General features: G+C 43.4%; 2 protein-coding genes across 15 annotated transcripts in view; one reads left to right on the top strand and one right to left on the bottom strand.

The window, feature by feature from the left end:
* Positions 1 to 5770, top strand: part of phldb1b (pleckstrin homology-like domain, family B, member 1b) — a 103529-nt gene extending 97759 nt beyond the window's left edge. For all 12 annotated transcript variants that reach the window (XM_032590338.1, XM_032590339.1, XM_032590336.1 and 9 more), the window contains one exon: positions 3629 to 5770. In XM_032590338.1, coding sequence (XP_032446229.1) covers positions 3629 to 3769 — 141 coding nt within the window. In that variant the 3' untranslated portion in view covers positions 3770 to 5770. The remainder of the gene's footprint in view (positions 1 to 3628) is intronic.
* Positions 5771 to 8105: 2335 nt separating this feature from the next.
* The window catches only part of LOC116737283 (alpha-2-macroglobulin-like protein 1), a 30258-nt gene continuing 26285 nt past the window's right edge, over positions 8106 to 12078 (bottom strand). For 2 of the 3 annotated variants that reach the window (XM_032590348.1, XM_032590347.1), the window contains exons 29-36: positions 11318 to 11514; positions 11028 to 11243; positions 10404 to 10522; positions 10225 to 10315; positions 10082 to 10150; positions 9884 to 9989; positions 9763 to 9804; positions 8106 to 8714 (exon numbers count right to left, since the gene is read on the bottom strand). In XM_032590348.1, the coding sequence (XP_032446239.1) occupies positions 8692 to 8714; positions 9763 to 9804; positions 9884 to 9989; positions 10082 to 10150; positions 10225 to 10315; positions 10404 to 10522; positions 11028 to 11243; positions 11318 to 11514 (863 nt within the window). In that variant the 3' untranslated portion in view covers positions 8106 to 8691. Of the gene's footprint in view, positions 8715 to 9380; positions 9805 to 9883; positions 9990 to 10081; positions 10151 to 10224; positions 10316 to 10403; positions 10523 to 11027; positions 11244 to 11317; positions 11515 to 12078 lie in introns of those variants that run through there. The other variant, XM_032590346.1, reaches the window with a different exon arrangement.

A 12078-nucleotide genomic window follows, 5' to 3' on the forward strand; every position in this document is an offset into this window, starting at 1 on the left:
CAATTAGGTGTATATTCATTTATTGTCGAGAACGTTGTGAGCAGTGGTGAGCACAACTAACTACAAAGTTAGCTGTGCTCACCCTAAATTTGTTTATTTAAACATTATTTAGCCAGGTGAGCAATTAAGATTTACAATCACAGACTGTCAGGGAGGGAAGGACACATAGGCAGATAAAGCACTAATCCTAAACAGGTTCTGCTAACCTATGTTTAGGTTATGAACCGTTCGTTTGTTCGCTAAAGAACGGTTGTCAACGGCAACATGAAGCAATATTGTTGTGACGACGTTGGTGACAGTGGATTGTCAGACAGAGTACGAGCTTCTTAAAGAGACAGAGGGCTTCGTTCGTTCGTTCTCAACCCACACTACAGAACGGTTGTCAGCGGCAACATGACAGAACATTATTGTGGTGACAGTGGATTCTCAGACAGAGTACCAGCTTCTTAAAGCGACAGAGGCCCAATTTCAACGTGTTAAATTACTCACAAGATTTTAATTTTACTCACACTTCATGTATACAGCATTTTTACAACTAAAGGTAACATACTTACTTAATTGGGTTATAATATGACACTGGAAAACTCTTAATACTAGCCATTTAAATATTCTTAATACTCTTAATAAAGCAAAACGTAAACACAGATGTCAAACTTTATTTAACTGAAAGTTTACAAATCAGCGCTTTAGAATTTATCCAGAAAAATATATTAAGGGGAAGCAGATTGCTAATTGGCAGATTAACAGAAATGTCCCCACCGTTCTTTATTAGTTTAGCATCGATGTTCACTATCATTACCACCAGAGTCCTGCTGAGCTCTCTGTCTGCCTGATAGCCTAAAGCCCAAAGCCTAAAGCAGAACCTCTCTCCCTTGTGTTTAAAGGTGAAGTGTGTGTGTCTGTTCCTGCAGCTGGAAGGTAATCTCCAACACAGAAAACTTTAATGTATGAAGTTCAGCTGCAGTGAAGAATAGTCAGGATGCCCAAGAGTGTCAAGAAGGCGCCTGTCTCCTGCTGAGGAGGAGGATGCTACAGAGCCATAATGCCACCAGTGCAGAGTTTGTACTGGCAGCAACTAGCCACAAAACTACGAGGAACAAAACCAGGAAGTGGTAGGATAGACAGGGTAGGACTGGAGCTGACGGCTGTTAGTGCCGACAGTAAAACATCCTCAGTTTAAATTCATGTTGGGGTTTGATTTTCCTCTCGGAGGGGGACCTTTCTTCCAGTTCTGCCCAAGATAAACGCTGTAAATAATAGAGTGGAGTCAAACATCCAGCAGCAATTTCTTCCTTCAATTTGGAAACAATATAGTCAGGAGACCAAAACACTTTCCTGCTGGGTGGATCAATGGAAGCGAACACACTTACCTTGAAGCATGAAGAGACGAGATCTGGTCACCATCAGTCACTGAGACTTGAAGGGAGAGAACCTGGGTTCATCCTTTGTGTTCCTTTTCACAGAGCCCTACATGCAGTCGTCTCTGTTTCTGACATTCATCTTTATTTTTTACTTCTGCACAAAGCTGAGCTGCTGCCTCCTCATCTGTGTGTGTTTGATGGCCTGTCGCTGCGCAGCACACTCTGACTTACTGCACGGCTCTGATCAGCCCTGCAACTTTGATTCTCCTTGTCACTTCCAATGTCACTTTACCAAGAGGCAGACCTTCATGTGAGCTGCTCTCTGCCCAGACACACACTGCTTTCAGAGGCTGAGAACAGTTGCAGATGTTAACTTTGTTACACACATTTGCTCTGGTTGTCATGAAGAATGAGCAAAGCGATATTTATCTTTAAATATTGCTCAGGATTTGATTTTTATTGCCAGTTTCCGCAGTCTACATTCATTTTGAATCACGGGAAATTACAATATCTTAGAGGATTTTTCTTTGGTTTCTGATTGAAGATACATTGAGCAGAACTTTGTGCAGGCCCGGCTGCATTGGCAGGCATTGCGGCATTGCCCCCCCGGACTGGAAGCTGTTTATTGTTTTTACCTTAAAGTGGCTAACTCTCTGTTATTCTTATATCGATTTGATACAGTAGGGGCTTCCGCACTTCCCATATCTGTGCCTTCTGTCACTTTTTTCAGCAGTTAAAACCTTTTAATTGTTGTTAACACGTCGTAACCTGTTTTCCGAGCCATCTTTAAACCCAACATGCTCTCGCTGGGTTTACACCTGTGCAGCAGCGAAGGAGACCTGCTGCTGCAGTGCAGAGTTACTCAGGTGTGTTAGAATCATCGCAGCAAACCAGCAAAACGCAAAGAACTTTGCTCAGTTTTCCCCCAAACTAACCGACTGAGTTGAGTAAAGCTGTTGGATGCAGCTAATGTTAGCTAAAAGACGACTAGCTAATACCAATACAGCACATTAAGCTTGTTCAAAAGTGGGTAGTACTTGTTACATTCACTTGAGTAACTTTTTTGGAAAAAGGTACATATAAAAGTAGTTTTACTCCACTGTACCTTTTTCTTTGACTTGACTAATATTATTATTGCTACATAGATTCATTTTGCCACACCAAAGTAAGCCCTTGTTGAGACTTTGTCTGTTTTCCCATTCCAGGTTTTTGTAAGGCTCCATGAGATCCAATACATGAAAGATTATTAAATGTTTAATATTAGGATTGGAAACTGAGAAAACACTTTTTATAGAACTGTCTTACCGCCGAGTCAATGACAATGCATCTTTTATTATCATGATTAAGCACAGCTATGTATACAAAGTCTCCACCGGTTGTTTCTTGAACATGTAGATTCTTACCTTAAGGCACTCTGGACTGGTTTTCTCATCGAACTGATTGAACATTCTGCATCAGAACAGAGACGTTCTCCCCATTCTCCACTAACGTGGGGTTCTACAAGTGTCAGTTTTTGGCCCGTTATTGTTTTCTTCTTACATTCTTCCATTCGCTGGCATTATGCATGTATGCAGATGACATGCTGCGTAGACTGTCCACCTTCATCCAATGCAATGGTCTAAAGTCAAACAGTTGCTTCTTCATACTTTCACCGATCGGAGACAAAAATCTGATTTTTAACTTTTAGGCTAGCTGGTTAGCTGTCAGGGCCAATCAAACAAAGAAAAATTGCTCTATTCTGGTTACTGGCCAATTTCCTGGTGCATCTCTAGTGCTGACCACCAGAGACCATCACAACAAAATCCAGACGATCATTGGAAAACACTGCTTGTCCAACTCTTTCAGCTCTATGACTTGGTCGGTTAGCTGGGAGTGAGCTTCTCTTCTGGAAGTCATGTGGGTGAGCGCTCTGAGAGGAAACAAACAGAGCAGAGCAGAACTTTCTGTTTGAGGCTGAGGCAAGCTGTAGAGTTTCTAGTTTCACCCTTCACCTTAGTTTTCTGATTTATTATTTAGAGGGAAAAACAACAACTCCAAGCTGTAAAGATTCTCCAAACGCTTACAGCTCGGACTCGCTGAAGCATCTGAATTTTTAAAAAACGAGATTTAGAATCTGAGGAGATTGATTATTGGTTCAGCCTCAGCTGGGACGTTAATGTAAGAGGCAGGGCCAGTCCCAGCAGAGCGGCTGATGGGTGAAAACTTGATGGAGAACTTCTACTGAGTCTGGTTCTTTCTTGTCTGCCGCCCCTCCAAAACCCCCTCAGAGCCCCAACCCATCGCTGACCTTCTGCGTGAAGACGCACGACCGCCTCTACTACGTGGTGGCGCCATCGGCGGAGGCCATGAGGATCTGGATGGACGTGATCGTCACGGGAGCGGAGGGATACACTCAGTTCATGAACTGAGCGCGGAGGGCGAGCGGGACGCCGCGGCAGGGATTGGACACGCAATCCACAGGGTCCGTTCTGACGTCCGCTCCGACTCGGACACCACGCCTGTTTGTTACCGTTTCTGTTTTTATTTCTGCGTTTAATCACACAATCATTTCTCCACGCAGGCGTTTCCTTTGTCATGTTACCAATGTGATTCTGTTTGGATTGAAAAAGGGAGCTGCTGCCACACACACACACACACACTCCCCCGCCCACACCCCACACACACCAACACATCTCTGTATATAAACCAAAATGTTCACCTGTCCAGGACTGTTCAAAGCCTTTCTATATTGCCAAAAGGAGATCTTGTAGTTACTGTTGAATATTTTGTATTATTGGTTTGTTTTTTTACTTAGAGAAAAAATTGCCAAATGACATGTTGCCAATGTTATTGAGTATTCTGTTGTAACTTTGAGTGTAGAGAGAGAAGATTTGAAGAATTCCCTTCACTTTAATGTGTTTCAGCTGCTGAAACCTTTTTTCTGTTTAACGGTCAGCAGCAGAGATGATCTCAGATCCCAGATCCACATCTTCACCAGGCTTACCAAAGGAACGGACTGTCCACAGGTATTCCTGAAGAGTCCACTCATTAGGACAGAGTGATGGGCTGTAATGGTTTGATCGACACCATTACACAACGAAACTTCAATGGTTTCTATGCTTCAAAGCTGTCAGAAGAGGCTGGCTTAAACTGAAAGCACTGAATGACCACACAGCTACCCTGGGCTAGCATCAAGACCGTAAATAAAGAGAGAAACTCTAAAATAATCAGAGGGATTTCTGGTCAGGCATTTTGATTCCAATGTCCATCGCTGTTTTCCAGAGTTCCCAGGTTGGGCCAGGTTCTGTTACCACATTATTGTCCAGCCCAAAACATTTGGTCATTTTATTTATGTATTATTGGGTGGCACGATACATCAGCACCAACATCGGTATCAACCGGTATCGGTCATTTTTGACATATCGGTATTGGTCCAATAAACGGGCTGATATTAACAACCAATATTTATTTCCAACTTGTTGCTGTTTGTTTCTGGAGGGGAGGGGTCAAGGTTGGTCAGGAAACATTTTTATGGTCATGTGATAGAGAGATGCTGCAAAGGATTGTGGGGAAGCACAGCGATGTGGTCATGTTTTCCAATATTTACCTAGATATATTTAGCTATCAGACATAACTGCAGTATTAATATCGGGTATTTGTATTGGTCCAGATTTGCATATTGGTGTCTTCCTAATTATTGCTCATTCTTTATAAATGTGTGATCGAGTTAAAAACGGTTTTCTGTCACAAACATGTCACTAAGCCACCTTTCACTGTTAAGCTCTCCATAGTCTTGCTTGCTTTAGCATACGGACTGTTGATATTCTAACACATTTTTTATTCCATTTTAGGATTATTTTCTTAAGTCAGGGGTGTCAAAAGAACGGCCATTTTGTGGGCCCCGCCCACACTATTAAGAAAGAGACACATTGCCTTCCATGTGGGGCGTTTGCCGATACTGAGACTCTCATTTGAAGGGAGGAATGAAAGAATCCATCTTAGTGAAACCAAACTGGAACAGAGGATGTGGTCTAAGGTTCAGCACAGCCTTGATTTCGTCTCTTCAGGCCGTTTCACAGAAAGTCAGACCTTGAAATGTGACCAGACGTTGTTGGGGACTGGTTAGGAGAGTCGGTTTCAACAACCCCTACAGGGAACTGAATACAGCCAGTTTCATGTGACTCTGACGGCCTCGTTAGCGATAGCTGTGGTTTTGTTGGTGATTTGTTTTGCCCTCTCAGGGTGATTGTTTCTGATTGGCCATGTTTGTTCCATTCTTGAACTGTGGTTGTGGGCCACACAAGGTCATTGATGTCAGTTTGGACATCCCTGTTGGAAGCTGTCTTTAGACAGAGCAACGCTAACTTTTAATGCTCACCCATTTTCAGAACATGATTCATAATCACCATTAAACAGAAATCTGCCTCACTGCCGGTTGTTTCACCTCGTCGCCATTTTGACATTCGGTACCTGACTCAGCAGCACTACGGGTCACATTTTAAAGCACTCTGAGGCTGAGTGGATCAGAAGCAGAATCATTGGAAATAGAGAGTAATGTAAAACATTCAAGGGATTATGATTAGCATTGAAACATTTGTATGACTTATCTCTTGCTTAAGCAGTCAGGTGAAAATGAAACAAAATGGTGACAACTGAGTATTAAACTGTGAAAACTAACTGAAGCTTTCATAAACATGACCAAATGAAGCAACATATACAGTACAGACCAAACGTTTGACAACAACTGTGTGTCCAAACGTTTGGTCTGTACTGTATATATTTATATATATGTGTGTGGGTGTGGGTGTGAAACCATCACTTCTCTGACAGCTTTGAAGCAGCATTTTCTCATCATGTTTTAGGCTAGTTTAATTGAGAACTCTGTATGTATTAAATCAGAAGCCATTCTAATGAGAGAACACCCAACACTCTGAGGCTGACTGCCAAAACAAAATGCCTGTCTAATGGTTTCACCAAAGCTGCCAAGATGCCCTGAACTGATCAATCTCTGGAGCGGTCCGGTTCTGACACGGCGCAGGCTCAGGAAGCCTTTAGCTAACTTGACGATGTGACGACTCTGCTGGGAAGCAGCCGCCACCACGACCAGCCTAAAGCAGCAAGCACACACATTCAACTGTTTGGATGATGCAATTCAGACCTGTGCCTTCACCACATGTTCCTGAGTCCTGCACAGCCTCACCGTGGAGCCCGTATCACACGGACGCTTTTAAATCAGTGTTTCTTTGAGCTCTCCAACAGGTTTGCATGGTTTCCTCTTCACCTTGGAGATGGTTCTCATGATCCCAGAGGGTCCCAACATGGTGGGCTCATTGGGTCAGTTAAAGAACAGTGGTCTTTTAGCGCGACGCTCAGGAGGAGCGCGGCAGATTTCAACAGCGGGAAAGACCGTCAGTTCCCGAAATCACACATCAACCAAAAAAAGCCTGGTAATGGCGCACGCTGGGCCAGAGCAACATCACCGGACTACGCACAGGGTAGAAACCCTGTGGAGTCCAATTGACCCCGTTTCTTAGACTGCGGGAGGGTTAAACTAGTTGCCATGCTGGTAGCATGCTGCTTTGTTCTGCCCTTTTCCATTTCATAAGGCCAATATTTGCAAATGACTAAAATATTAAATGACTATAAAATATTAGCAGGCATGGGTCAACACCAAGCCAGCTGAATGATTACAGACGAAGGTAATCTGGGTTGATTAATGAGCAAAATGTTCTGACTGGCATCAAACTGTAGAAAAAGTAGTTCCGATGTGATGATCTGTATCGAGTAATCTTTTGTCATTATTGGAAGTCTGTGAATCAATAAATGAGCCACCACAAACCTCTCCACTACCAGATCTATAGGATACAGATATGAACAATATGATCCTAGATAAAACAAAAACCAGACTGAAAAAAATCATCTCCCTGTAAAAGTTGATGCATATTGGCTGACTATTGAATAGCTGCATAATGCCATGTGCTCCTCTGTTAGAAGAAAATACATGAGAAAAATTTCTTGTCCTTTGTTCAGTTATTAACACCCCCACTGGTTCGCAGGAAAACTCATTTGTTCATTAGTTACTAGGGGTGGGCATTTATCGCATTATCATGAGAAATTATATGAATTTTGATTCATTGTTGTTACAATGGATTCCAATCAATATTTTTAACAAAAACCAAACTCCATTTTGTCGTTTTAGGACTTTCTCCACTGTATCATTACATATCAATACATTTGAAAATATGATTAAATGTAGCTACTGTGTACAAATCACACTTCTTTATGTGATATTTATTGTGATTGTCACTTTCATTATCACAACGCCAGAAAATATAGTCCATATCGCCCACCCCTAGCAGGTACTTAGCATTTCTTCCCGACTGTAACCGTTTGGTGGAGGTACAGATTGAATTGGCTACTGCTGTACTTTCATGTGGCCTTTTTTGTTCACAGCGTGTTTTCTAATTCTGCCTTAATAGTCCAACAGAAACCTGAAATAGTGTTTCAGAAAGCTGCCTCAACACTGGAGCTCCTCTTAACACCCCACTGTGACCGGACCGGAGGCCTTTAGCACGGAGCGTTAGCCGCTACCTTGGAGACACTTCAGTCGTCCAGTAGTGAATGTTATCCCCAAGAGGTTTCTAAGTGACATCTGTTGGTCATGAATTGCTGTTATCTACACGTATATGAAAGAAAAGTAGTATTGCAAAGAGAATGCCTGAGTGAAAAGTTAGTGATAATGTATGAAAATGTATGACTTTTCACTTTGTCATTTCAGAACTTTTATTGCAGCTTGCATTTGAAATTGTACAATAGTCATGTATGAATATCTTTGTTTGCTTTGTTTTTTTACTGGTACAACACTTGTGCAGGTACGTGTACACAGAATAAATCAGCCATCACCATTAAGACTGGATCCTCATGTTCCCCTCAGACACGATCAGCACTCTGACCATGCTGTGTTACTGTGTCATGTGTCACTTTCATGTATGAATAATGTGGATTTCTGTCAGATCTATTAATTAAAAAAACAAAATGACTATCAGCAAACACTCCTCTGCTGTCTGTTGTATCCAGTGCGTAACAGTGTGACTGTTCCAGTGTTGAGCAGAGACACAAACTGTTCGGACCATTGCTGGTCACCACCAACGAAAAAAAAATATATATATGCTCAGCATGTGACCCACAATAAAAGAGAATAAAACATGATAAACTAAGAGTTAAAGTATCTAACATTACCCAAAGTAGATTCAGATCCCAACTTAACATAAAGAGTTTCAAAACAATAATCCTAGACGTCACACAGTAGTTCCTTCAGCTGTTAATTCTGTCCTGCTGGTGGAAGGAGGAATTACACCTTGTTGTCACTGTCACCTGCAGAGAAATGACACACACACACACACACACTAAAGATTATTATACTTGCGTTAGGAATATTGATGTTTACAGAGTGGGATGGAAGATGAGTTGGGATCTAGAGCGGATCTGCTCAGTTCAGCAAAATGTTTTTACAGGTTCAGTTCATTCATTAAACAATTCAGTCTATTTCTATAGGTTAGTTTCATAAAAAAAAAAGTTATTTCAGGGTGGCGGTGGCACAGGGGTAATCGATACAGCCATCAAGGGTTCTAGTCCTGGCCTATTGACCTTTGACCTTTATCTTCACTCTCTCACACAACCTGCTTTCCTTTCTGACCACTGTTCAATAAAGGTCACTAGAGCCAGAGAAAATGTTTTAAAAGAAAGAAATTTCAATCCAATCATGCATTCCCATTGATCTTAGTTGTCAAACAGAACAGTATGCTCTATTAATTATTCAAAGTTGTTTAAAAAGTTCATAAGGAAACCCACAGATTGCATTGAGTGAATGCTGACATGATTTTCAGCATTCACTCCTCCAGCAGACAGTCGCTCATTATGTTGTTGATGTTGACTGAGCATGAATGGAGCGACAGTGGAGAGGAGAAACTGACCTTTAACAGGAAGAAACCTGCAGCAGAACCAGAACCTGGCTCAGTAGAAGCGGACATCTGACAAGACCAATTTTTAATAAGTTTATGCTTCCACCCACTCCTTTGAACATTTATTGTTATTGCTTTGTTGTAATTTTATTCTAACTTGGCACGTTCATTGAAGTAAAATAAAAAAGAAACAGATGTAAGAGTACTTTCTATGGTAATGAAAAGTAAAACGTTAATAGAATGAGAACGTTTGGTCATTGGCAGCATCATCCCCCTAAAAACAAAAAATAGGGAAACATTTTTGACGTTTCCTCCAGAATCTCATCTCTCTCTCGTTTCTTTCAGCTGTGGCTTCCATGTAGCCACAGCGTCTCAGTTTAAACACCACCTTGTAGATCCCGGTGGGCGTGGTGCTACAGAAAACTAGCATTAGAGAACCAAGTTGGAGAACTCTGACTTACTCTCAGCACAGGGGGATGTGTAGTCAGTGGCAGCCTGGTCAGCTGAAACAGGAGAGATAAATGAGTAACACTGACGACACGCTGAACGTGGTGGAGCAAAGGCAGCTAGGTGAGCTCTTACTCGGCTGGTAGTAGTCGTAGACTTTAATCACAGCTGGTTTCAGGTTCCTGACCCGCTGATCCTCCTCCAGAGTCACCTTGCACGTCTGCGGCTCGTCCTTTTTCAGCTGCAATCACAAACATTCCAAACGCTCACTTCCTGCACAGCCACACGGAAGGAAACGTAAGGGGCCAAGAACACAGCCTGAGGGACACCCACCCCGTCCAGGTAAATGTTGAGGAATCCTTCGTCTGAGTCCACGCGCTTCACCGATCGCTCGTCCTTCAGCTGCAGCAGCAGAGCCAGCCGTCAGAATGCAGCTTCTCGGTTTTAAGAAGTCATAAGTTAGACGGGGAACTTACCAGCTGCAGGGAGCTCTGATCCAGAACGTATCCAGACAGCAGCTTGATGTTGATGATGACCATGTTGGTCTCGTCTCTCCTGCCCTGATACCTACAGGAAGTGACATCAAGCGTTTCTAAACCAGCTGAGCTGCATTAAAGCGTCCAGCAGCGATCTTAAGAGACTCCAGCTGCAGTACCTGACATGAACAGCCAGGTGGAGCTGTGGCCGGCTGAGTTTGCATCTGGGTTCGATGCTCTTGGTGATGGTGAAGGCTGAGAAGTCGTCAGGTGGAGGGACGTTGTAGTGCGCAGAGATCTGCAGAGAAACATCAGACAGTGACAGAATGTATGTCTGTGGCCAAACATACGGAGCCTGAACTGAATTTGGTCACATCATAACCACAAACACCAACAGACTTTACATGTGACTACCATCACACTTTTTATAGACGTAATAATGGATGCTGCCATCTGGATCGATTCTAAAGTTGAGAGCTGACAATACGGCAACAAGATCACAACACGAAGCAAGAAAGAAAGCACCGCTAATAGCAACAGCCTTTAGTTGACTGTTTGGGTGTGTAGTTGGAACTGAATGCTAAAGGTCGTTGCTCTGGAAGGTGAAGCTCCACCTCCGTCTCCAGTAACCTTCATCCTCTAACAGGTTTCCTCCCATCACTGTCCTGTATTTATCTCCATCCATCTTTTCATCAGGTCTGAACAGCTTCCCTGTCTGTACCGCAGAAATCCATCCCTACAGACCAACCTTGTGACCTTTAACCCCAGTGTGGGACCTGATCCCATGTGTGACGCAGCGGTACCTGAGTCAGCACGCAGCTGTGTCCCTCGGCTCTAACGGTGTACTCTCCAGGAACCTCGCTCAGCTCTTCCTCCTGGTACAGCAGCCTGTTGCTTTGCGTCACCGTGAACTCCTTCCTCAAGCCGCCAACGGACGTCACCGTCACCGTGGTCATTCCCTGTGGGCTGTAGGTGGCTTCGGCGTACCTGGCCAGAGCCTGGAGGGCCACCACCGTGTCCTGTTGGGCGGAGCGGTCAGGTGTTAGCTCTGGCCGCTGCAGGGCTGCGGTTCTACTAGAAATGCTTACGATACCTGCGTGGAGGAGAAGCCGCCGTACGGGTTCTGCTGCTGAGCGAGCCAGCGGATGATGCCAGAGGTGTAGTCCAGACTGAAACCCTCCAGAGGAGGAGAGAGGAGCAGGGCCAGCAGCACGTAGGAGGTCATCTCCACTTCCACAGCGTCCAGGCCCGCCTCAGAAGATCCCACTCGCTCCCAGTGAACAGTGCCACCTACAAAGTCAGGATGCAGGAGGAACGACAAGATCAGCAGGCAACGAAACACGGACCAACAATGTCTCCATCAAAAAGATCCACCAAGATAAAGTGGAGACATCTCACTTAGAGGGAGAATCATGCACAGAAAAAAATTACTTCAACTTGATTCTGTTCATCATTCCATCTTCTTTATTAAAAAAAACAAACTCAAATTGTTTTAAATTCAGTCGTCTTGCACTCTTTGAGGACGTCATCCAGGATTTGTCGTGTTCTCTCAGGGTTCACCCACAACAGAAAGTCTAGTTTGTTTGAGGGGCAGATATTCAATCAACTCAAGAAAGTGAACTTTGGTCTGCCTACAAACCCAGGCTGAAGTGAACTCTGATGCAGTTTGAATGCCCATGTGAAAGCTAACAGACAGGAGACTGCTCCAAAAGGAGGAAGTGAACCAGAAAAATTGCAAGAGTTTAGCACAAGTAGCTAATGTCTCGTGGTCTGTTGCCAAAAACATAAAAAAAATTCTACAATCACTAAAATCTGATGCCATCTATTTTTGTTTATGCTTCTTGAAACAGTAAG

The sequence above is a fragment of the Xiphophorus hellerii genome, chromosome 18 (assembly GCF_003331165.1).
Source record: "Xiphophorus hellerii strain 12219 chromosome 18, Xiphophorus_hellerii-4.1, whole genome shotgun sequence".
NCBI classification, from domain to species: Eukaryota; Metazoa; Chordata; class Actinopteri; order Cyprinodontiformes; family Poeciliidae; genus Xiphophorus; species Xiphophorus hellerii.